At 43.1% G+C, this 23,927-nt stretch overlaps 1 protein-coding gene across 1 annotated transcript in view; it reads right to left on the reverse strand.

The window, feature by feature from the left end:
* Positions 1–1,065: 1,065 nt before the first annotated feature.
* The window catches only part of msrab (methionine sulfoxide reductase Ab), a 31,169-nt gene continuing 8,307 nt past the window's right edge, over positions 1,066–23,927 (reverse strand). The window contains exons 4-6 of the mRNA XM_051385855.1: positions 22,164–22,268; positions 10,556–10,662; positions 1,066–2,114 (exon numbers count right to left, since the gene is read on the reverse strand). Coding sequence (XP_051241815.1) covers positions 1,941–2,114; positions 10,556–10,662; positions 22,164–22,268 — 386 coding nt within the window. The 3' untranslated portion in view covers positions 1,066–1,940. The remainder of the gene's footprint in view (positions 2,115–10,555; positions 10,663–22,163; positions 22,269–23,927) is intronic.

The raw sequence follows: 23,927 nt of genomic DNA on the forward strand, positions 1-23,927 counted from the left end.
CTGCATATAATGGACTTATAACCATAGTTTGCTATAACTCCTTCTCTGTAATGTGGCAGAAATAAACAGAATCATGCCGCGGTTCACTGAGGCATCTCTCGTTGAAGTCAGACATCGTTGCAGATGGTGGAAAAACTGATTTCACCGTGCGATTAAAGCTTTCACGCCATCCTCTCTTCAAAACCGAGGAAATGAAGATCACTTTATTAAAAGGTTATCTCCTCTCACACACTTCACAAAACAGAACAGCATGCAAAAATATAGGCGGGCGCTGGAAAACAGCTAGCTGGCCCAACCACATACCACTCAGCGCGGTTCGATCAAGCAAGCCACAGCTTCACATGCCCCGACAAACACACACACACACACACACGGCTGCTGCATGCAGACACATGCAAAAAATATCTGTCCCAATACTAAAATAGGCCCTGAGAGGTTGCACCTGCACCTGTGCCCTGGTCCACACCTACACACAGGTGTCAGGATGTGACACATACACACAGACAGAGAAAGAAAGATAGCAGAGAGGGAGGGGGAAAAACGAGAGCGGGTGAATCACACTACTGCGGTCGACCAAAAAGCTTTTTCTAGATACCATCTCTATATTTTGGAGTGCAAAGATGAGTGTGATTTTCATTTTTAAATAGACTTTCAGGTAAGTGTGTTTGATAATTAAGAAAATGTACTGCACACAATGCTTATTCAGTAATTGCTCTCTATGATATGCAATTATATGATGTATAAAAGGACTTTTACACATAATTATGTGTTTGCGGGAAGTGGGGCGAGGGTTTAAGCAAAGTGTGTATCATATTGCATACATGAGTGCCTCAAGTGCCTCATTCTGCAATAAATGAGTGTGTGTATCTGTGTGTCTCATGGTGAGTCATACACATTTGTCCCTCTTTGGTATGGTGTGTCCCTTCTCAAATGGGGCAGAGAAGGGGACAAATATTCTACAGTGACTTATCTTTGAAATAGATATATATAGCTACATGGGCAGACACATGCATGCATGAACACGCCAACGTATGCTTACACAAACACATGCACGGTACATAAACAAAAGGTTGGAGATGTTTTTTATTAATTTTCACAGTGAGAAAGAAAATAAGGCAGTGCTCAGTCCGTCTTTATTCATTTACATTACGTATTCACAGTAAAATGAAAATAATAAGATTGCATTAAATTCAAGATTGCCTTGTTACTAAGCTTCTCATTGTCATTCAATTCTGCATTTAAGAATTTTAACAGTAATACCTGAGCTCTCTGGAGTGTTCTGGCTTTAAAATGGGTGAGAAAAGGTTGCTGGACTGTAAATCCATTCATGTTGGTTGATTTTCTTCCAATCAACCAACTTTGGAAGACAAAGTTTTCACATGGTTTATTACACACTGTGTCACATTGAAGGATGCAATAAAAACATTCTGCTGGAGCTCTAGTGTTTTTTTGAGAAATAGCCCCACCTTATGGAAACTGACTGTTGCTGCAACAGACACTGATACAGCTGATAACTTAAAAATCAAGTTCCTCCTCGCTGTCTTTTGATATACTGTTATTTTTTTACTTTGATTTGTTGGATAGTGACAGTAGAGAGAGGGGAATGGGCTTGGGGCAGGATTTGAACCTGGGCCACTGTGTAAGGCCTTAGCCTTTATATTTACTCTACCAGGTGAGCTACTGGGCTGTCTCCTAAATGCTGTTTTTATGCATTTTTGTATCTTATTAAAAGCACTTTTTTGGTGCAGACACTATATTCACTAAATTCCCTGAGCCTTGGTAATGTATTTGCAATCTAAGTTATAAGATATTATGTTAAAAACTACTGATAGATACACCTGAAATGCATATATTTAACCAGTCTATCAGATAGTTACAAAAAAAAGCAAGATTAAGGATGGTAAATAACACAGCACCTCATCTTTCTCACCACACATCGGTCAAAGTTCATCCTTCCCGGCGCCAATGGGACAAGAGACGCCGGTTCCTTTGAGGCCACAGTAGCCTTTAGGTACCTTCTTCAGGTACTGCTGGTGGTGGTCCTCAGCGTAGTAGAACTTATGCCCCTCCTTGATCTCTGTAGTGATAGCACTGTAGCCTTTTTTATCCAGCTCCTAGAGACAAACACATAACCCACAATAGTTACTATTATTACTGTCTTGTGATTATACTACCAAAAATGAATGACAATCGTACTATACAATTAGTTATTTTACAAATTAAGACAAGCGTGTATGTGTGTGACATGTATGTTTTTTCAGATAATTTAGGTAATTGCTGAAACTCCCCTACACAATAATGCAGCAGGCAAGAATAAATATAAATAAACCCATTTTTATGCATATCACACACAATGAAATGATTATCATTATGAGGTTAAAGTCTTCTTTCTTAAAGTTGAGGATGATATTCAGTCAAGTTCAATGTGCACAGCTACTGGCCTCCTTGTTCAACAGCAGATCACTAAAAATTCTCTGTGAGGAAAACATTCCCCGTATGCAGCATCTTCATTTGTTCAGATTCTGTTTCTATCACCGCAGTCATGACATACATTCAACTCTACTTTCTCCCTTTTTTTCCAACTTCCTCAAAATGAACACGTCTTAAATGGTTGTTTTACTCTGTAGTGTATTGAATGTGAACTTTTAATACCTCTCACTAATACAGTAAAGAGTTTCTGCTCCTCAATGAGAAAAGCCAGGTTATTGAGTGACAGAAGAAAGGAGCGTCTTTTTTCTTTTTGTAGTGCAGCTTGCCTCTGTGGCTCTCTCTGTGGGAAAAAGCATCAAAGAGTATCCGCTCTCTTTGAGAACTCCTTAAGACACTTTCATACTTACACTTTTCTAAACACCTTGAGAGAAGGCTTCAAACACACTAAAAAGAGTGCACTGGTTCACATAGACACACATACACACACACACACTAAACACTGCTGACAGATATATGAAATACATGCTGTGCTGAGTGGTTTTCTCTATCTAATAATACAAGCACTCAGTCCTCTCTAGATCAGTGCTCCTGAGAGCTGACAAAACAACAAGTTTGAGGTACACTGGGGCTGTCTGCGGGCAACAAGTAGCTTTGCATGTAGTGTGCTACACCTCAGAACAGTGTGCACTGAGGAGCTTTGCTTTATGGGGGCGTCAATTGGCAGGGTTCAGCAAGCGCCATGAAACAGAAGCTGAATGTATTCCACCCTAGCTCAACCTGTTCTTATCGGCTTCTGCATACGTCCAGTCTCCCCACGTGATACTGTCATGTATGCTGCTGGAGAATTTAAAGAAGTGGCGATAAAACTTTAAAATTGCCTGTTAAAGTTTGTAGCTTGCTCCCTTTATGAAGGCTGTGGTCAGCTTGAATTCTTAGCGGTTATTCCATGGGGACAAGTGTCTCAAAATGTCTTACTAAAGCTTCTAAAAAGACTACATCCGCTTTTCTGTTGTTGGACTGTTAAGCTCTTCCTGTTCCAAAGACATAGCTTTCAGTTTAATCCTCGGACATGACAATGTAGAGTTTGTGAGCTGGCACCTGTTCCAAGATGGAGTCGCCATCTTAAAGCTGCAATAATCCACATTTTATATATTCAATGGATCAAATGATTTGTGATGTAAAAAAGCAGTTGCTCGTGGTGATTTAACTCACACAAAGAATTATCACCCAACTTTTCAATTGTTTGGAGCAGGTATCAGCTCATTGTCTCATAATCATTATAATTTTTCATTATATATATATATATATATATATATATATATCATTGTGCATGTGATATAAAAAAATATCACCACTAATCTATTAAAGGGAATAATGTCAGTGAAGGGCAGCAGGGTAGTATATAATGTTATCCACATGGAGGCAGTGTGGTACAAGCTGTGTGTGTGTGTGTGTGTGTGTGTGTGTGTGTGTGTGTGTGTGTGTGTGTGTGTGTGTGTGCGTGTGTGCGTGTGTGGGTGTGCGTGCGTGCGTGCGTGCGTGTGCTGGAGGTGATGCAGTGGAGTCAGTAAATCAAAGCTCTGCGCCCCACAGAGAGGCTGAGGCAGCAGCTGACCTCTAAGTCCTCAGTGGCTGCCGCTACAATGTGAGGGCTCTAATCTCCCTGCAGGAAGGACCCAACGTCCACAAACCAAACTACAGCACAACGCAGCCCCTCAACACAGAACACCCACCTCACAAGCATGGACGTATTTACCTTACAAATGCACAATGTGTGCAGTCTGACACAGGAGAACCCATTTTGCCTGTCCAACAGCATTGTAAACCGGCCGACACAAGCGTGGAGCTTTGTACATCATGGCCTAATTAATCAGTCATCATCACCAAACCACTGTAGTAGCAAACCCTCCGGGGCAGAGGATGCTTCATGTGAGGAGAACACAATGTCCAAGAAAAGGTCTGCTATTCTGGGCAAACATACACCCCCGCCCTGACATCCCCGCATGACTTCCTCGCTCTCCATCCAGCCCTCTACAGCAGTCACAACACGGCGGCCATTTTAGATCTATAAATCAGAATGCATGGCGTTACGCCACTGTGTATAACCTTATGTGGCTTCACTCTCTCTCTCTCACTGCAGCAGCAACAGCAGCTGAGGAATGGAGGGAAGAATGTGGAAGGTAAAAAGATGGAGGAGAGAAAATTCAAGAGAGGAAGAGCAAACTAGATGACCTCAAGTTGAGCATTTCGATGCTGTTGATGAGGATGTTTAAACGATGGCTGCATAGAGGGTGACAAATGTGTTCATCTACGTTTGTGTGTGTAAGGCTTGAAAACAGAGGCTCATGAATACCGGACACGTCAGGTGTAGTTCAGTGTGTGTGTTTATTTGTATGACTGTGGGGACAAAAATCACGACACACAGCCACGTTATGGGGACTCACTTCCCATTTGACAACAAAAAGTGAGTCCCCACAAGGTAAACCTTTATAATTTAGAGTAAAGACTGTCTTTTTGGTTTGGGCTGGGGTTTGGCATGTACTGCTAATGGTTAATGTAAGGTTAAATCGCCATGGAATGAATGTAAGTTAATGCAATGTCCTCGTAAGTGACAAAAGCATGTTTGTGTGTGTGTATGTGTGTGTGTGTGTCTGTGTGTGTGTCAAGGGCTGAGCTCACTCAGCCCAGTCAGCCCTTCCTTTCTTCACGCCTGTCGGAAAGACTCCCCTGTCAAAGACATGGCTGAACGGGTGCATCTCTCTCTCTCTCTCTCTCTCTCTCTCTCTCTCTCCCCATCTCCCTCTATTGCTGATTCTCTCTCTTTTTCTCTCTCTCCCATGTGAGCACAGACCACCGCTTCGTGCTACCAAGTCCTCCCTGCTCTCCAGCCAAGCGAGAGAGCCCCTCGCCATCACCATCGCCAGAGAGACGGCCCCGGGACACAAATAGGACGTGACACCCCGAGAGAGGGGTGGAGGTGGAGGAGGAAGAGGAGGAGGAGGAAAATGTACTCTCTCCTCTCTTCCTACCCCACTTGTCTCTCTCTGTTTTTTTCCCTCGGAAGGCCTACGGCTGCAGAGTGGTTGGGAAGAGACGCGCATTGACATAGAGTTTGTGACACTCGATGACTCATGGCGAAGACATTTGAAGAGGGCTATGACCTCAATTTGGTGATTTATGTAATCATCCCTTAGTCCACTCCTGTTACTGGTGTGTCGTTAGCACTATTTACCATTTCTCTGGCTACTCATCTCTATCGTTTTATTAATTTTACTTGGTGTCCTCATCTCAGTCTCAAATTGAAATGTGCTTAATTGGCATTACCATAATTAAGTATGCCAAATAATTTTTATAATGTACATATAATGACTTAGCAGTGGTGCAAGATGTATTGATTTAATTTAATTTTACTTTTAAAAAAAAACTGCAATGTGAAAGTACTGCATTACAAGTATTAAGTCCTACATTAATTTAAAATGTTTAAAGTACAAAGGTACTGTTTATCAAATGTGAAAGTACTCATTAGGCCACTGAATGACACCTAGAAAAGGTGTTATGTTGCTATTAGGTTATTAGGGATTATCATTATTGATGCATAACTGTGTATACAGAATTTAATGTTGTGGCTGGTCTAGATGATAATTTGAAACACCTCATATACTGCTGGGCATTTTAATCTATAATATTCCAATATTTAACTGGTCATATATATGTGAAGCTATTAGCCTTTACTACTAACTAGTGACTTCAGCTGCCAAAAAATAAAGACTCCCTTTGAAATGAATGAATAAAATAAAAAATACATTAAGAATAAGCACCTCAAATTTGTACTTAAAAGCACTTAAATGTCCAAGAGTTACTTTCCCCTACTGCTCCTGAGAACATAAAGACCAAAGACAACAAATGGTTTGTACATCCCCACAAAACACTTGATCTCATTGGCTGAGATCTAAAGCCAATGTTACGTTGACGGCAGCCGCACACCTGAACGCCGGAGCATAAAAAGCTCCTCAACATCACAAAAATTTAAATACAGCAAAGCTGCTCTGCGGTACACTGCTAATAGCTGTGACTCTGCCTGAAAACACATGAAATAGCCTGACATGATTCTTATTGACTAGTCCGCAGTACCACGCTTGCCCCCAATGACCTCAGGGAGAAAGACAGAGCTGGAGTGATGGAGAGAGGACCAAGAAGAAAGACAGAACAGGGAGAGACACAGAGATGGTGCAGAGACACACACGGAGAAGTGGAGTGAAGTAAAGGAGGAGAGCATGGAAGATTATCAGCCTGAAAGACAGAGATTATGAAAGAGGAGTACATTATGCTTCTTGTTCTTGTGAGGTTCTGTAAAATACCATATATGTAAAACACCCATCTACAATACTGCGCGTGTGAGTTAAAAGATGTATATTCCCTCTGTTTGTCTGTCTATGCACGGAGGATGCCCTGCCCTTTCTGCCCCCGTTCATCTCTCTCTTTCTCTTTCTCAGCCGGGGTCAGGCATCCATTTTAGCTGGGCTCTAATCTTCAGCGAGCGCTCCTACATTTTGTGAGCGAGGAAGCCAACACTCCTACATTTTGAGAGGGAGAGAGGATGCACACACTTCAGTCTCGGAGCGAGGCGGTGCGCGCTCCTACGTTTTTTGTTGTTGTTGTTGTTGTTGTTTTGTTTTTTTTTAAGGTCAGACAACAAGTAGCTCAACATCTGAAGACCGAAAAACGCAGAAGATCATCCCTGCATTCTTGTGAAAAGTGATCGGCTTTCAGCTGCAGTGCTTAGACAATATCTCACTGGAGGGATGAGCATTTACCTTCTGGCAATTAAAAGTTATTTGTGCCGAATATACCACTAACAATTTTCTATTAACTGTTATATCTTAGCCAATACTGTCTTGTGGTTGCACGAGAAAGACGTCTTGTTGCTATCGATTACCGCAGCACAAAGCAAAAAATATAGATGCCGATTTTCAGACTATAGCACGGGAAAGCTGGGGAGTAGTTGGAAGGGTAAATCTGACTTTTGAAGACTTTCCAAAATGAGAGATGTGAGCTTGTGTGACATGCTGTGCCCCGTTTTAACAACCCTCGAGCTTCTCCTCAAGACTTCCAGCCCCAAACGATCCCCCCTTTTTTCCCCAACCATCATCCGAACACCCCCGCCTCCCCCCTTTCAAGCTCATTAAGTTAGGATGCCTTATCAGAGGGCACACTCACCCCTCCAAGGCCCTACACACATCCATGTGCGCATACACATGCAATATTCAAGCTGGCTTGATAAAACCTATTGTTCATACATGCACACACTCTCCCCTCTCTCTCTGTGTCTCTCTCTCTCTCTCACTCACACACACACACACACACACACACACACACACACACACACACACACACACACACACACATACATATATAGAACCCCCGTTCTTCCATTTTTCTCTCCAAAACCTAACCCATCTCTAACCCACCCCCACCACCACCCTGCACTCTCCTCCTAATCAACTCTTCCCATCCCTTCTCTCTCACCCTCCGCTCACCCCTACCCCCCCACCCAGCTCTGGGGAGACACATTTTAGCAGAGAGGGAGGGATGGAGGGAGGGAGAGAGAGAGAGAGAGAGAGAGAGAGAGAGAGAGAGAGAGAGAGAGAGAGAGAGAGAGAGAGAGACAGAGGGAGAGAAAAGAGATGCACTCCTCCTCTCTGCTCTGCTGCCACAGCGGCTTGGCTACAGAAGCCTTTGATGTTCTGCAAATTTCAAATTTCATTATAGAGAACCCCCTTCTCCTCTCCCCTCTCCCTTCCCCCTCCCTCTCCTCCCCCTCTCAGCTCCCGTGCTTAAACAAGCTTTTCTGCCTCACCCCCACCCCCTCACCCCCCAATGCTGAAGTTAAGAAACTGAAAGCCCTGCAGAAGAGACTCTTCGTATGGGTTAATTATTCATTGGGCTGTGCGTGTATGTGCCAAATGTATGTCTGTGTGTGTCTGTACGTACATGTGAGTGTGTGTGTGAGTCATGGACTGGCAGTGGGGTGGAATCTGGATTTTGTGATGCCTGTCTTATCTCTGATCGTCTTAGATCGCCTCCACCCACTCTCTCTTGTCACTCTACCGAACATGCACCCACTTCTCCTTAAAAAAGAGAATTGGCCTTTTAGGATAAAACACACACTCACACAACCTCACACGTGCAGACGGACACACACAGCAAGCCCTTCCTCTGTATGGATGCCATTTTCAAGCCAGGCGCTCTTGAGACTCAGCATCAATGCGGCAAGGCAACCATTTCAGGGGCAGGAAGCTGCCATTTTGGTTCAGAGCGTGTCAGCTGCTTTGAGAAGCTATGTGTCCCAGTGGCCCTCAGATGAAACTGGGGTGCCACTGAAGTGGTTGACAGATCGGTGGTGTCAGCAGCGTTGGTGGGGAGAGAGAAGGGGAGAACAAGCGAAGTGTCTGAGTGCTGTTTCTCCTCTGAATGTTAGTAAATGGGTGTGTCTGCTGTAAACTGGGTTACGGTTCCTAGCCTTCCCTAGTATGGAGGTGACAAGAAGATAATGCTTGATATAATAGCCTTTTTGTGCTGTAATATTAACCCAGTGAACTCTTGGCTGTTTTGCTTTCTCCCCATTTATTCACAGGCTTATGGCACAATCATTATATTGGAGAAGGAGGAGGAGGAGAAGAAGAAGAAGACGTAGGAGAAGTTGTTCAAGGTCCATTTAGTTGCTGCTCTGAAACTTTTTTCCATGTCACATGAGCTTCGTCAGATGAAGTTTGCTTAGTTGTAATGGAATTATATTGTTGGTATATTGGCTTACACTCCTTGATAATCACTATATTTTGGCTGTGCATTTCCCATCAAGCTTTGGGCGATGCATGTATAAAGCAATGTTTCCTCTATGTTGATTTTGGAGCGGTGGCCCGCCGCTGTTAAATTTCTGCCGCCACGGTATCAGAAATGGGGCAGACGCACAATGTAGTCATGGTAAACACTGTAAAGTCTGTGCATTCCTCTCCATGCTTTTTTCAATATACACTCCTTATAAATTAAACTCCTCATCTCATTGTCCCACACCAGTTGCGGTTTTATGTTTGTTAAGACTGCGATGCACCGCCTATAAACCTGGGTGATGCGTTCGTGTGTGTGTGGGGTCACCGTCAGTTGATAGCCTGTCATGGCCCTCTGATCTGACTGCGCTTTTCCTGCTTTTCCTCCCCCCCAATTCACCACCTTCCTGGTCCCAGCTGCCACTCCTCTCTCACCTCTGACCCCAGCACAAGGCCAAGGTTGGGAGGTTGTTGCCGTGGCAACATGGCAGCCCCGTGGCCTGTGACTACTGACCCCGGGAGCACCAAGTAACCATGACGATCATAATTTGCTCCCCTCTGCCCCCTACCAGCTTGTCCATGAATACCATTTAGAGAGCGAAGAGGCAAACAAACCAAGCGGATGCAGGGATCAACGGATAGATGGACTAATGGATGGATGGACGGACAGATGGATAAGAGAACAAAAGGGGACGCGTGTGTCACTGAAAGGACGAGCTTTAGAAATTAGTTTTGATGACCTATCGACCCTCTTCCTCTCTTTCAGTTCAGGAAAGAGGGTGTCACCGATTGGATATAGATGGGGATCCACTTAACAGTGGTGGCTTTGCTTAACAAAACAGCATCAAACTCTAAAAGGTCACCACTCCAGAGACTTGCTTTAAATTGTTATTCAAATAACTGGGACGACACCAAACTACAGCTACAGCTCTTCTTAACGGCCAAAAAAAGTTATCTGAAATGATGACAAAATAATGTTTTGTTTCCTCTGATAATTCTCATTTTGTGACTGACATGATACAATGAACAAAAAAACAACCACACTATAGAAAGTTACAGCACATCTGTAGTCCTTTTAACAGGAAAGATGTGTGTGAAGCTGTGGCAACATGTCTTAAGTTACGCCTCAACGCGGAACAGAAAATTACAAAAAATGTTAACCATTATTTGCATCTTTTAACACCTTTTCAACCGATGCTCTGCTGCAAATTTCTAACTTCACACATGGTTTGGTTATATGTGACACCATGCTTGAGTAAATGTCATAATGAAACGTTGTGATGTGTGTGCAGGTATTATACCTGCTGGAAGGCCATTTTGCTCTTCAATGCAAGCTCCTGTTGAGTGGGGTTGGATGTGTAAATGGCTGAACGATACTGAGTACCACGGTCATTCTGCTGCCTCATACCTGCGTAAACACACACAAAAGGGAAAATAAGACACCCCACAAACAAGCATAAGTACCACAATCACCGCAGACACAATGTCATTTGCATGGAAGAGGTTTTCACAATTATGTCATCATCCTGCATCTTGTATCCATGAAGCCAAATGAATTCAAAGATCACAGCAGATTCGGGCATTCATTAGGGAGGCCTGCGGTGTGTAGGTGTATGGGCTCATGTTAGTGGGTGCATTTGCTTCTTCTTTGTCATCTATGTGGCACTGTCAAAATTTTCATCAGCTTTACATCAGTGTGTTTGGAGAAGGCCTAGTGTACCTTGATTAGGAGACCAAACAGCTGCTATCACTTCTATGCTTTTCAGAGGCTACAATCCTGAGCAGCTCTGGCATCTATGGACCACTCCATGGCAGGCTTCTCTTGGTCTTTATCTATCTTTCTCCCCCTCAGCCATTGTTTCTCCTCTTTACTGAAGAGCATCATTCTATTCTTCATCCATCGTTGTAAATCCTCATCTTTCTTTCTTAAAAAACAAAAGAAATAGAATATATATATATATATATATATATATATATATCACATCTATATATATATATATATATATATATATATTTAAGCTACAAGGGTGCCCAAATCCTTTGTCTTTTTAATCTTTGGCCTGATGTTATGGGCTTGGGCAAGTGGCATGTGTGTTCTTTAAGGCTTTCATAGCTTTGTCTTATCGTCTTATAAAGCTGATATGTGAACATGTTAACAAACATTTCCCTATTTACACATAAGACACAGAGTAACATTAGCATTCATTTGTTTATGTCAATCTGACAATTTTTTGTCCGTCATTCCCTCTCCTTTTAGTTCTGGTTTGCTCTCGACAGACTCTGGCTATTTAGGCACCAGCTAGTAGCTAACTTTATCTGTCTGCTCTTTGGCAGTTAGTGTTTTTTTCTGTTGAAAACAGCTGTCTGCTGCAGAGTTAAATGGTAAGAGCGGACAAACACAATTAGCTGAAAGATGCTAAAATGCTTTATAGAGCTGAGGGGAACTGTAGGGTTAAGCAATAATTCTTTGTGGGCTTGTCACTACCAGACCCTACTAACCCTACTAAACATAGTCATTTGATTGATTGTGAATATAAAATGTTGATTAGTGCAGCTTTAAATGAGTAAAACAGTGCCTCTTTAATTTGCAATGTGTGGTAAAAGTAGTCAGTTTGTGTGATGAAATGTGTATTGTGCTCTAGCAGTAGAGGGAAATCAAGTATATCTGCAGAGAGCAAAGATGACATCCTTAGATGAAAAAAACAAACAAAAAAAACTGAATTGCCCAATCAGATGTGGACACTGTCATACCATAGTGTTCCCTTTACATTGCTCTCCCCTGGATTTCTTCAGGCAATAAGCTTTGTTGCCCATATAAGCTTTGCAATGTTATACATTATGTAAAACAACATTCTGTAAGTTACATCTGCTAATATCTCATTTGTTGCTTTTTGTTTATATTGTGTGAGAAAACAGATTTTCAATATTGTGCAGACGAGCTTGAGCTGGCATCTCCCTGACACAGTGATCTTGTTCTCTTTAGATTAAATGTTACCTTACATCATAGAGTGTCACAACCTATCTGTGACACAGTCTGTTCAGATATAATGGCTATAAGTATTCATCTGGTCTTCATTCAAATCAGAGCAGACAAGCAGACGTTGCCTCCTCTCCGACACACACCGACTGCCTCAGAGAATTTGATTCACTGAAAATTTCATCAACAATATCAAATGCTTGAGTTGTTCGAATATGATTTTAAAGAAGTGTGTTGTGGAGATTATCTTGTTGGACAAAATGTGTGCATATGATTAGTCTCTGTTCAGTACAGGGCTTATTCGCTTTAATATTATCTCTATCAGAAATGCAACTTATTTTATTACATTTAAAATCTTCCATAGCGGCCATGAGTAAAGCTAATAGACATCTCTATGAACTGAAAGTGACAGGCACGGTTAGCCTTAGAGAGAAAAACAAAGAAGGCGTGTGTACCTTCCTCTTTACAGATAAATAAGTGCTTTATAGTCAAACTGGCCATGTTCACCACAACACAATCTCTATCTTTTGTCTCCCTCCATTCTTAACCTCTCACACAACTTCCCCCCCTCCATTGGTGGTACCTTAAACAGAACTTAAGTATACTATAGATAAGCCTAAAAGTCTACATCCATGCCAGTGGCTCTGTGAGGCTGTAAACACAGCGGTGCTTGGGGCTAAATGCCAAGATGCTCAGGAATGTCACGATCACAGGTTGTCACTTATCATTTTTGATTGGTTGCCAAGTTTCAAGAAGGTGGGTCTTATCTAATATCAGATTGTCAAAGGTGAGAGTAGAGAAAGGAGAGGAGTATGGCGTGCTGCTGTTAGCTGCAACTCATGTTGAGTTCTGGTGGACCATGAATAATTCCCTCATTCCCTCAAGTATTTTGGTTTAGTTTCTGTCACCTATCACTCTTTCTATCACCGTCACAGGCAAACTTCAACCAATCAGATCAACAAACTGTTAAATGTAGTCAAACTCTTCCTGAAGCCAGTTGGGAGAAGAGCGAAAACAACTCTCTCTCTAGTTGCTAGCAGCGTTGCGCCCATCCCTGTAGATGCCAGTCCTATATCTAGAGAACCGATACTTCGGTACCATGTCGATGCCAAATTTCTGAATCTTTCAGTACTCTAAATACCAGGGATGCAATTCTTCTGGACCCGACGGGGCAGCATATGCGCCTACAAGTAATGTAGTCTGCTGTTAAATGCCACAGATTTAACAGCAGACATTATTATTTTTGTACTGTATTATTGAAATGGGTATTGAGAATTGTGAATTTCACTGGTATTGGTACTGACTAGTATATTTATGGTATCGTGACATCCCTATTCAGTACTTCCTCAAAGGACGCCAATTGGTCTGGTACCACTGTAGTTTAACCAGAAATGCAAAGATTGACCCTAACCCTAGAAAGATGGATTATTGCGTAAGGTTAGAGGCTGATGGGAATGTCTTTAGTTTTGATAAACCAGAGTACTGAACACACTAGATGAGAAGCTAGGAACACCAAAATTATTATAATCGTCATGATGGGGGGGCATTAATGTGGGTGCCAAATTTCAAGGCTATCCATTCAATAGTTGTTGAGATATTTCAAGTCTGGAGAGAAATGTGGACCAACCTACAGACCACCACCACCATCCCTGAAGCCACAGCATAGCTAAAAAAGGTCCCTGATTGCATATTTCACTGTTTCATAAACAGATATTTTTTAATGTAACTTTTTTCCACCTATTTTTCCTTAACCATGCCATACCACAATTCAACTCACTCTCTCATTTGTCTCTCTTTGCATCCATCTCTACCCTCACCCTCTTTCTCTCCATCTCTGCAGTGTTGGATATCGTCCATCTTGCCCTCAGCACTGTTGTTCAGTGACGGGGCTAATGGTGGCCCCTCCATCAAAGGCCACCAAGCCACTCTGCCATTGGCTGTCCACCGGAGCCTTTACTCTCATTGGCTGGCTGGCAGGGGTCTTGCAGCTTTGCCGTTTCCTCTAACCTTCCCTGCTGACCCCGAGGTTCTGACCACCCCAAACACACACACACACACCCACACCCACACACACACACACACACACACACACACACACACACACACACACACACCTATGCTTGCATATACATCTATGTATGGATAAAATATGCACATTAATTATGTGAAGAAAACTTGATGATATAAACATCATAAATCATAAAAAATACTGGTCTGACTGCTGTAATTTGATTCAAGCTATTTAACAACAGAACAAATACTTTATTTTCAACCTTACAGCAAAAGTAGACACTTGATACCTTGTATAAAAAAAGGACAACAAAGGATTTTCATCTCAAAGAAATGGTTAATGATATGGAATATCAGAAAAGAAGTCAAGAGACAAAACACCCTTGAGTGGTAGCTGCTTCCAACACAAAGACAATTAAGACTCATCACATCTTCAGAGATCCCTTCACCATCACAAGAGGAGTTACTTCCCAATCAAAATATTAACACCATCCAAAACATCCGCCTAGGTTTTGACTATACCAAGTCCAAATCCATCCCCATAAGCATTCAAACCTCAAAGAACTACAACGGCAACAAATACCACCCAAAAAAACTTAAATTCCCCCCTCCCGCCTCAGCCGTCTCTCTCTTAGTCTCTCCATTTTTAACAGCCCCCTTCGTTATTTTCTCCATCCATCAAAGGCGGCAGTAATTATTAATGAGAGCCTCCCTGTTCTCTTTGCATTATGCATGAGAGCCTTGCCTCTGAAAGCAGAGGGTAATGGGGGGTGGACAGAAGGGGAGGGGCTACGGGTCACACACATGCATACACACACATGCACATGCCGCCTCCCAGGGTCACTGACCTACGCCCACAAAGCCAAAAATATTAATTAATTGCTCCCCCATATCAGAACATTTAAAAGTAGCCCTTTCAACACAAATGGAAGTCAAAATGAAGACAAAGTGGGAGGCTGGTGCGGTATCTTAAGTCTCACAGGGAGTAGCAACTCTCTCCAACACACATTCATGCACAAACCTGCATACACAAAGGTACATGCATACACTTTCTGTCTCGTTGTGTTTAAACCCGCTGAGATTTCTTACAAGTCTGTCAAATCTCTTCTAGCGTTTACCCTTGCACGCAAAAAAAGGGAATATTTAAAAAAAATGGCAACACTCAGCTTGTCCCTGCTGGCTGTTGGGGATAAAAGCTTGCTATTTCTCCCACTTCCAACTTCACCTTCACTCCTTCCTTCAGCAAATCATGCTCATTCACCTTTTGTCTTTGGCTGTCTTTTTTCCCCTCACCCATTTCCTCCCATTACTTGTTCTCTCTCACCACATGTGCATATATGTTTGTGTGCATAGCTATTGTTGAGCGTTTAATGAAACAAGTGGTGGGAACATAGCCAGAGTATGCAATTTTAAGTTGCAGGCAAAAAAAAGGAGATGAAAGAGTAAGAAGAAGAAAAGAGATACTGGCTGCTATGAGAAACTGTTAAGGAGGGAAGAGAAGATGAAGAGACAGAGGTGGAAATTACAGGCTGGCGAAGAGTGAGATAACTGCACCGATCCGTGTCCCGCTTTAAACGTGTCCTTTCCTTGCCGCCCCTCTACAGAACGGATGGCCTGACCCCGGCTTACTCTCCCCTGGCGTCTTCATCCGTTCACAACTTTAAGCGCTGAGATTAGCCTAACCTCTTCACCTCTTTATGTACTGTTCCTCCTTTCCCTCTGTCCCTTTCAGTCCCCCCCTCTCCCAGTGTATTTCAGGGCAGCACTCAGCACTCAAATAGATGTAAAACAAGAAAAGATTGCAAACGAGGGAAAAAAAAAATCTGATTTAATTACGGAGACGAAAAGAATAAACATTTCAGCATTCAAGCTATTGTCAGTGTCCGCAATTAAGAAATGTTTCTGCATAATTGTTGACTTTTTGCATCCTTCTGAGCGGAAAAACATTTGAAGGGAATTCTGAATTATTGCACTTGGCTGTTTACCAATTAGACTGCAGCAGAGTGAGCACTAATGAACAATCGAATGCAGTTTCTTTTTTCTCCTTTTTTTTTTTTTTTTTTACCCCTTTATTCCTACCCCCTACCTGCATTTCCCCCTACACTGTCACACAATGTAACACTTGTTCACCCACTTCAGGTCTAGAGAACTCTAACCTTGCCCAAGCTGAAACATCAGAGGGGATTATTTGGTGTTTTCCCACTGATGCAGTCTGACCAGCTATGATTATTTCTACTATTCTGTCAAAAAAAGTACACCGCATATAAAAAAAGAAAAGTATAATGCCTGATAACTGCAGTCTTCCCTCTGTGTGTGTGTGTGTGTGTGTGAATGCGTGATAGTACTCAGGGTTGTGCCGTGCCCCACGGTCCCGTTACGACTGTGTGCGTGCCAGCAGAGCCCTCTCCTCCTCTCCCCTCTCAGCTGCTATTTTTGCCCTGTTCTTATGTAAGCCGCTCCTGACGCGCTGGAGACAGAGGCAGAGTACGGAGTTGGGATGAGAGCATCCCCAGCGGACACACGCATACACTCGCCTGCACATCCAAACCACACACACACACACACACACACACACACACACACACACACACACACTATACAGTATATACTAAGTGGAGTGAATATGTGACATATGCAAACATACAGAGCAAAACAGAAAATGATGCTCTGCTGGCTGTCAGATGGTGAGACTACACATACGGAGGCAAACCTTAAACCAACAGCGGAACTGTGTGTGCCTTGGCAACAGCACAGTGCATGTGTGTGCGTGTGTGTATATATATATATATGTCTGTAAGGTGTGCAGGCCCATCCTGTAGTTACTGCAGTAACAATCATCATCTCTTTTAAAAATCTGTTTTTATCTCCCTCCTTAGCTCCTATTTTATGTTCTCTACTGGAGCAGTGCTCTCTAACATGATCACTTCATGGTTCTGGGCATGTTGTCAGAGCACTGTGATTCTGGCCCTTACGCTGTTTATTTTTAGCCGCATCTAAATCTAACATGTAGAGCTTGTTCTACTGTTGTACTCAAATCAGGCTGGATGAGAGCATAAGTTAAATTCCTGTATTTTAATCTGTGATATCATAGGATAATGTTTGGTCATGAAAAAAAAAAAAACTACTTAGTGTTCGCAGGTCAGCAGTTTCAGCAAATAGATGTAGAACATTTCTATCGTAACTTCTTTCATAGAGTCTTTTACACTCATAACTAACACGCAGCTTTGGGAAGAGAGAGTTCAATTTCTAGCAAATCTACATATCATGTAACAATGTGATAATAATATTAACTATAACTTCTTAATCTTTCTGTCTAGAGTCGATTTCATTTTACCTGTAGGCAATGTATTTGTAAGAAAGTATGGATTATTTAAATGTTGCACATCTTATTTTAGAGCAAAAAGTCATTTAATACGGTTCATTTGATTTTGTGCGAAGTCAACTCAATTTCCCCAACACTCAAATGACAACTTTGACAGCCTGAAATGAACGGTGCAAATATTTAGGCTCTGTGTGCATTTCTGCGTTTATGTGTGTTATTTGGTGTTCTGTCTATCAGTCCTTATTATTCAAAACACTGATGCTGATGTCTCTAATCAACAAACAAAGCTCAGGTTGGAATCTAATGTTCTTTTTAAGTGAAAAGGTGACAAAAAATATAGAGAGAATTTTGAAAACGAAAGCAAACAGACTTAAGAAAAAAAGCCTTCTATTTTATAAAATGTATAACTTCAACATCATCAAATAGACAGACATAACTCAACCCCCACAGTGTGCACACACGTGCCGCAATCTCCATAAATTAGGGCTGTCAGTGTGTGTGAGTGTGTAATAACTGACACCTGGTAATGAGCATGCCATTTTCAGCCAACCAGTAGAGAGGGAAAGGGTTGGGTTAGAAGTGGGGGTGGCAGAGGTCACAGGTCAGGGGTCAAGGTCACCTCCTGCGGGGTTTGCCTTTAGATGGCTGGGGCATCCGTAAATTGAGGGATGTGGTGACACAGGCGGACATGGGGGTACCCCAACAGGGAATTGACGTGTGTCGCAGCCAGCTGGGGTGAAGATATTATATAAAAGGAATATTCATGCTTATCGTAATTGTCAAAAAGTAACTGCCACCAGCATGACTTGGCAGATGGAAGACAGCTTGATTTATGTCAATTTTGGGATTTGACCTTTCCAAGCATGTGTGATACGTGATAAGCCATTTTTATATTCTATACCTTATATACCCTATGCAGCAACTACACAACCAGGATTACAAAACGAAAAAGCTCAAATGAATAAATGCCACGGTCACTGATTTTTGAATTGCATTTACCTATTTAAAAGACCTGTAACATACCTCTTTTCTACCGTGTGACTCCACCGACGTTTACCTACAAGGGTGAGCGTGCATGTACGTGTAGACGTTATCAAATGAGGACAGCCGCCTCGGCCATCTTAGCTGTGCATTTGTGTTTTTGTGTCTATCGGCGTATGCCTGCGATTCCTGTTCACTGACGCAGCATCAGCAGCCCACACCATAAATACTGCATGGCCTCAAAAAATAGAGAGAATGGAGGGAACAAGGGAAGAGGAAGGAAAGGAGAGGAAAAGAGATGAGGAGGAAACAAAGAGGAGGGGAAAAGCCTCGGTTGTTAAGATGAAGGGCAGCGGAGGGGGGAGGAAAGCAACGGAGGAAGAGATGGGAGAATGGGGAATGGGGGGTGGGGGGGTGGGGGGGGGGGGGTTGAGGAGCAGGGAGGAGCGAGTGACTAAGAGATAAAAGTGGAGTGAGTGGATGCGAGTGTGTTTGTGTGATGAGCGGATGGCCTCGGGGAGCGGTCGACTCACTGCGCTGCTCTGCGGATGTGCTGACGGGCTCCAGGCCGTTTGCTCACTCACTCGCCCCTCCGCTCCACTCACTGCAAAGACGACAGGGGTGGGGGTCGGGGTGCAGGTGAGACGGGTGAGGAAGAGATGACACAGGAGGAGAGTGGAAAACTGGGAAAGAATGTGGAAAAACTGATTGGGGAAAGAACTGAAGGGTAGAAGAGAATGGAGGCATAAGAAATCATAAAAAAGGAGGAACAGATATGACCTTGTTTTTGAATGGGTTAAGTAGCAAAAAACTGTGGTAGGGTGACAATGGGAGTAGCAGCTGGATAAAATAAGGGGATGAACTGACAGGTTAAAGAAGTGGCTAGAGATGGATCTATCCTCCCTTGGGAGCTAAGGGAATGGGGGATACCAGGAGTGAAATGGGCCTACTTTTTGTAACAAGGAAGTACCGAATAAACCAACTGACTGGTGAAGATGTGTGCACCCTCTGCATGCACAGTGTGTGTGTGTGTGTGTGTGTGTGTTCTGCCTATTCTCATGTACGCACAAATGGAGTAAAGCTGTCTATGAGTAGGCATAATGAGCACTTCACGTAATGTGAAGTGAACACTATGCTTGTGTATGGAAATGTGTGCGCAATTGATCTGCAGTGTGTGAAAGAACAGCAAGATGTGTTTGCATCTCAACAGTGATCATTCCAAATAACATCAAATCATGTTTTCAACTCCAATGATGAAGCAGAACTGCTGCTGCACCTCTGAGAAGGAGATGTCACTTTGACTGCTGAGCGTTCATGTGTGCTTGTGTGTTTCCATGCACACGTGTGAAGGTATGTTACTGAAGAGTTGCCTTTACGCAGACATAAGAAACTTATAATTTGCGTGTTGAATGGGGGGTCTTTATGCAACATCCTAGGGAAGCCAGCAGATTGAGACTAGTGTTGCTGAATATGGAAAGAGGGCACACAGCAAAGGCTGCTGGGAGTTTCTGATTGGCTGCTAATGTTGCTATCCAGGCTGGGATTGGTGGAGCTGACGCAGCCCGACATCACGTTGTCGGGACTAAACCCTTTTGAACTGAGGCAAAGCAGAGAGGCACAGATCTCAAAACACATACACACACATACGTGCATACACACTTGCAGATACACACCCACATCCACGCATTAAAAGGAAGTATTGCATGCAACTGAATATGCATCTGTATATGATAGTTCCACATGCACTCCAACACAGTTTGTATATATAAGCCAGGATAGGCTCTGTGCTGATCGTGTCAGGAGAAAACGGAATTCATAATGTTCCTGGGCTCGTCTCCATATATGATGATCTCTAGTGAATCTGCACAGTTGAAAGGGAGAAGAGCGAACTTCCTTAATTTCTCCATTCTCTTTTAAGCCCAGCTCTAAGGTGGACAGAATAAATTGGAGCTTAAGCATGCGTGAAGGCACTGCCAGCGGGCCCCTTTCCACCACTCCACGCCACATTTGTCAAATCAGAGGAATTTCTTCTACACGTGAACCCAGAATCGGAGAAGAGAGAGAGAAAAGGCAGGAATTCACATTTAAGTCACGCATAAGGAGCAACTCTCCTTGACAAAGAAAAAAAAATATATTTCAGTTTGTGGTTATTCAGGAAAATGTCGCCTGGTCTTAACTGTGACAAAAAAAACAAAAAAAAAAACAACAACTACCGGAGTGCATAGTCAATAAGCTGCATGCTATTAATAAAACATGAGATGAGACAAGGCAGTGAGTCAGGGGAAATGCATGACTACTCTTTTGGCCTCACTGCCTTTACCCCTTGGCGTGTCGGCTCGACTCTGCTTGTGCCTTTGCCCGTGGTAAGAGGCAAAAAAGTCTTGCCATTCGCAACTGTGAATAGTAGTAGAATCTCAACTGATTGGGGTGATGTGGTTCTCAGATGATCCTCAATACAAACGGTTTCTTCAGTTGAGGTGGAACGTGAAGAACATTTGCAAACACACAGCTGATGCGTCAGCTTATGTATGTCCTTAGTTGGACAAACAGGGCTGACATTTTAGTGTATTTAGGTCACATTGTGTATGAGAAAACAACCATGACTGATGCAAAAGAGATGACAGAACTGACGTGGGCAATGTCACAGAGTGCGTGGAGTGTGTATGCCCGTGTGTGTTTGCAAGCCTGTTTTAAGACTGAAGGTCGGTCCTATGAATCTTTGATCCATCTCTTCCCAACTTGTCATGCCCCTCCCTACATTCAATGAGTGAGCAGAGTACCTCTTTGCCTGTCCTTTCTCTCTGAAACACACACACACACACACACACACACACAGTGCCCTCCCGGTGCATTAATGTTCTTACATCACCTCCTCCAGTGAGCGGAGAAAACAAGAGAGCAAGAGACTCGAAGAGATGGAGAGATGGGTTTTTGGGGGATGGGGTTCTTTTCGTTGCTTGGGGGGAGCGAGTGGAGAAGAGACGTGTGTCATTAAAGAGGAGCGGGGAGGAGACCAGGATTCAAATGCTATTAGAGTTAAAAAATATGCAGCATAGAGTATGTAGTTTATCAGAACCCAACAGTATCAGTTATCAGTTGTTTGGGGGAAATGTTACACCATCACACCAAAGTTTCACCAGTTTCTTACAATAAATAACTTCGGAATTGCTGTCAAGGGATTAAACTCAGCTATGAAATGCACTATGCATAATAAAACAAAAATTCACATACATTATTCAACCCAAAGAAAATCAAATTTAGAATCATTATTGCATCAGTCGAGAAGCCCATATGTAAAGTGAATGACAAAAGGCTGGTTCACATCAGATTAAGTACATGCCATGCACATACTCTAACACAGAGAGAAGGTTTTTTTGTAGTTAGGGCTTGAACATGCGCCACACTGGTGTGTCTCTCCATGGATGGCTGGATCTCAGACACATTAACACTGTCTGGCGTTGACTTGCACCCATGAGACCCCCCCACCCCCCGACCACAGTGCACACGCAGGCACACGTCTGGGCATCATCCTTCTGCTCTAATACACCGTGTGCCCCTCGGGACGGCTCTTATTTGAGGGCCACTTTTGGGGTTGTTTTGTGTATGCGCATGTTGCTACCTTGTGTAGGATCGTGGCTCTCCCAAAAGCGTTTGAGCAGCTCCTTAAGACTGATGTCTTTCGGGAAGAAGACGACCCTCACCACCTCAGTGTGACCCGTCAGACCTAAAGGAGAAATCACAAGGTTGTATGAATACAAATCAAGTACGATGATGTTTTTGATTATATGATGGCTGCTTGGCTCATTGCACCCTCCTCCTCCTCATTCTTCTCTAACACCTTAAATGCTGAAAAAATGCTGGACACGACAAGTGACTAACACCAAAATCAGGATGTCTGAATCAAAGTGTAAAAATTTGCCAGTTCAAAATTGAAAATGAGAAATTATGAATAGCATCCTTGTGCGTTTGGCGCACATGTCATTGAGTGCATGTAGCACGGGTGGAATCCACATAGAGCTACGCTATTGCTTATGGCACAATGGGAGAGAAAGAGAGAGTGACAGAGAGAGGTGCAGATAAAGTGAGAGAGAGAGAGAGAGAGAGAGAGAGAGAGAGAGAGAGAGAGAGAGAGAGAGAGAGAGAGAGAGAGAGAGAGAGAGAGAGAGAGAGAGAGGGCACAGTAAGGGTCGGAGCTTGTTGTGAAAGTTGCCAAAAGTGCATAGACACTCGCTGCTGACTGCAGCTGCCAGGACCCCAAAGCGTCAAGAAGCTGCCTGCAAGCATGCTTTAGGTCGAACATGCAGTTGTATGCATATACACACACATGCAACTCAACACAAACCTACACCTTTGCTTAAGGTAAATACAGAGCTGTTAATTTAGGATTGTATCCAAAGTAGCCATTACCTTCTCTTGTTAAACAGACACATGCACAGGTGTACACACACATACGCAGACATGCCCACACAGACCGATGCATCGAGTGCATTGCAGACAATTGGAAAAGGCCTGCCAAATCCATGCACCTGGCCTGAGACCCACTTTCTGTCTCTAAATGACACTTGGCACTCCCAAAGGATCATCACCATGCCAAATTAACATGGAAGAGAGCAGGCACGCTTTTCAGTGGATACTAGCGGTCTGTCATGAGTGTCCAACAACAAATAGTCCGTGTTAAAAATCAGGGTTAACACATACGAACAATAGGGTGTGAAAGTCAGTAATATTAGCCATGAAAGCAATGCACGAATGTGTGGCACGTGTGCTGTGGAGGTGTTGAATGTGCAAAAGCAAAAGAGGAGGCTGCAGGGTGGACATCAGCTGTAGGAACAAAGCACATTGACCGGATTATATAGCAAAGGGCCCAGGTGAGATAATATGAGGGGCATCTCAAAACACGTGCATACATTTTGCTGTGGTCACCGCCAACAGTGAGCTGGGTTGTAGGGTAGGATTCATAATGCAAGAAAGTCAACGAGAATGGTGGAAAGCAGGACAAAGAGAAAAGGCAGTAAAACTAGACCTGTTGAAACAAACAAGGTGAATGTGCACCATGATTTTCGACGCTTGTCCCAATTGAAGGGGGTGAAAGGCTGAAAAACGACGCAGACAGCCACAGCTAGAGCTGCTAGAGAGATGTTTTGCTGAGGGACACTTCAGCTGGGTGAATAAAATCACTTCCCAAATCCCCATGCCATACTGTTGCCCTTTTTTGTTTAATTGTTGTCTGCTGTTGGAAACTGTAAAACTTCCCGAAGAGAAAGTCCTCACCAGAACAAAAAGCACTGGTTGCTCTTTCGTTTTCAAGCGACCGATTACCTGTTTTCCTTATATGTCTCCTCTTGTGGTTGTGAGAGTACTGTTGTCTCTATGTATGAAAGAC

The sequence above is a fragment of the Dicentrarchus labrax genome, unplaced genomic scaffold (genome assembly GCF_905237075.1).
Source record: "Dicentrarchus labrax unplaced genomic scaffold, dlabrax2021, whole genome shotgun sequence".
Taxonomy (NCBI): domain Eukaryota; kingdom Metazoa; phylum Chordata; class Actinopteri; family Moronidae; genus Dicentrarchus; species Dicentrarchus labrax.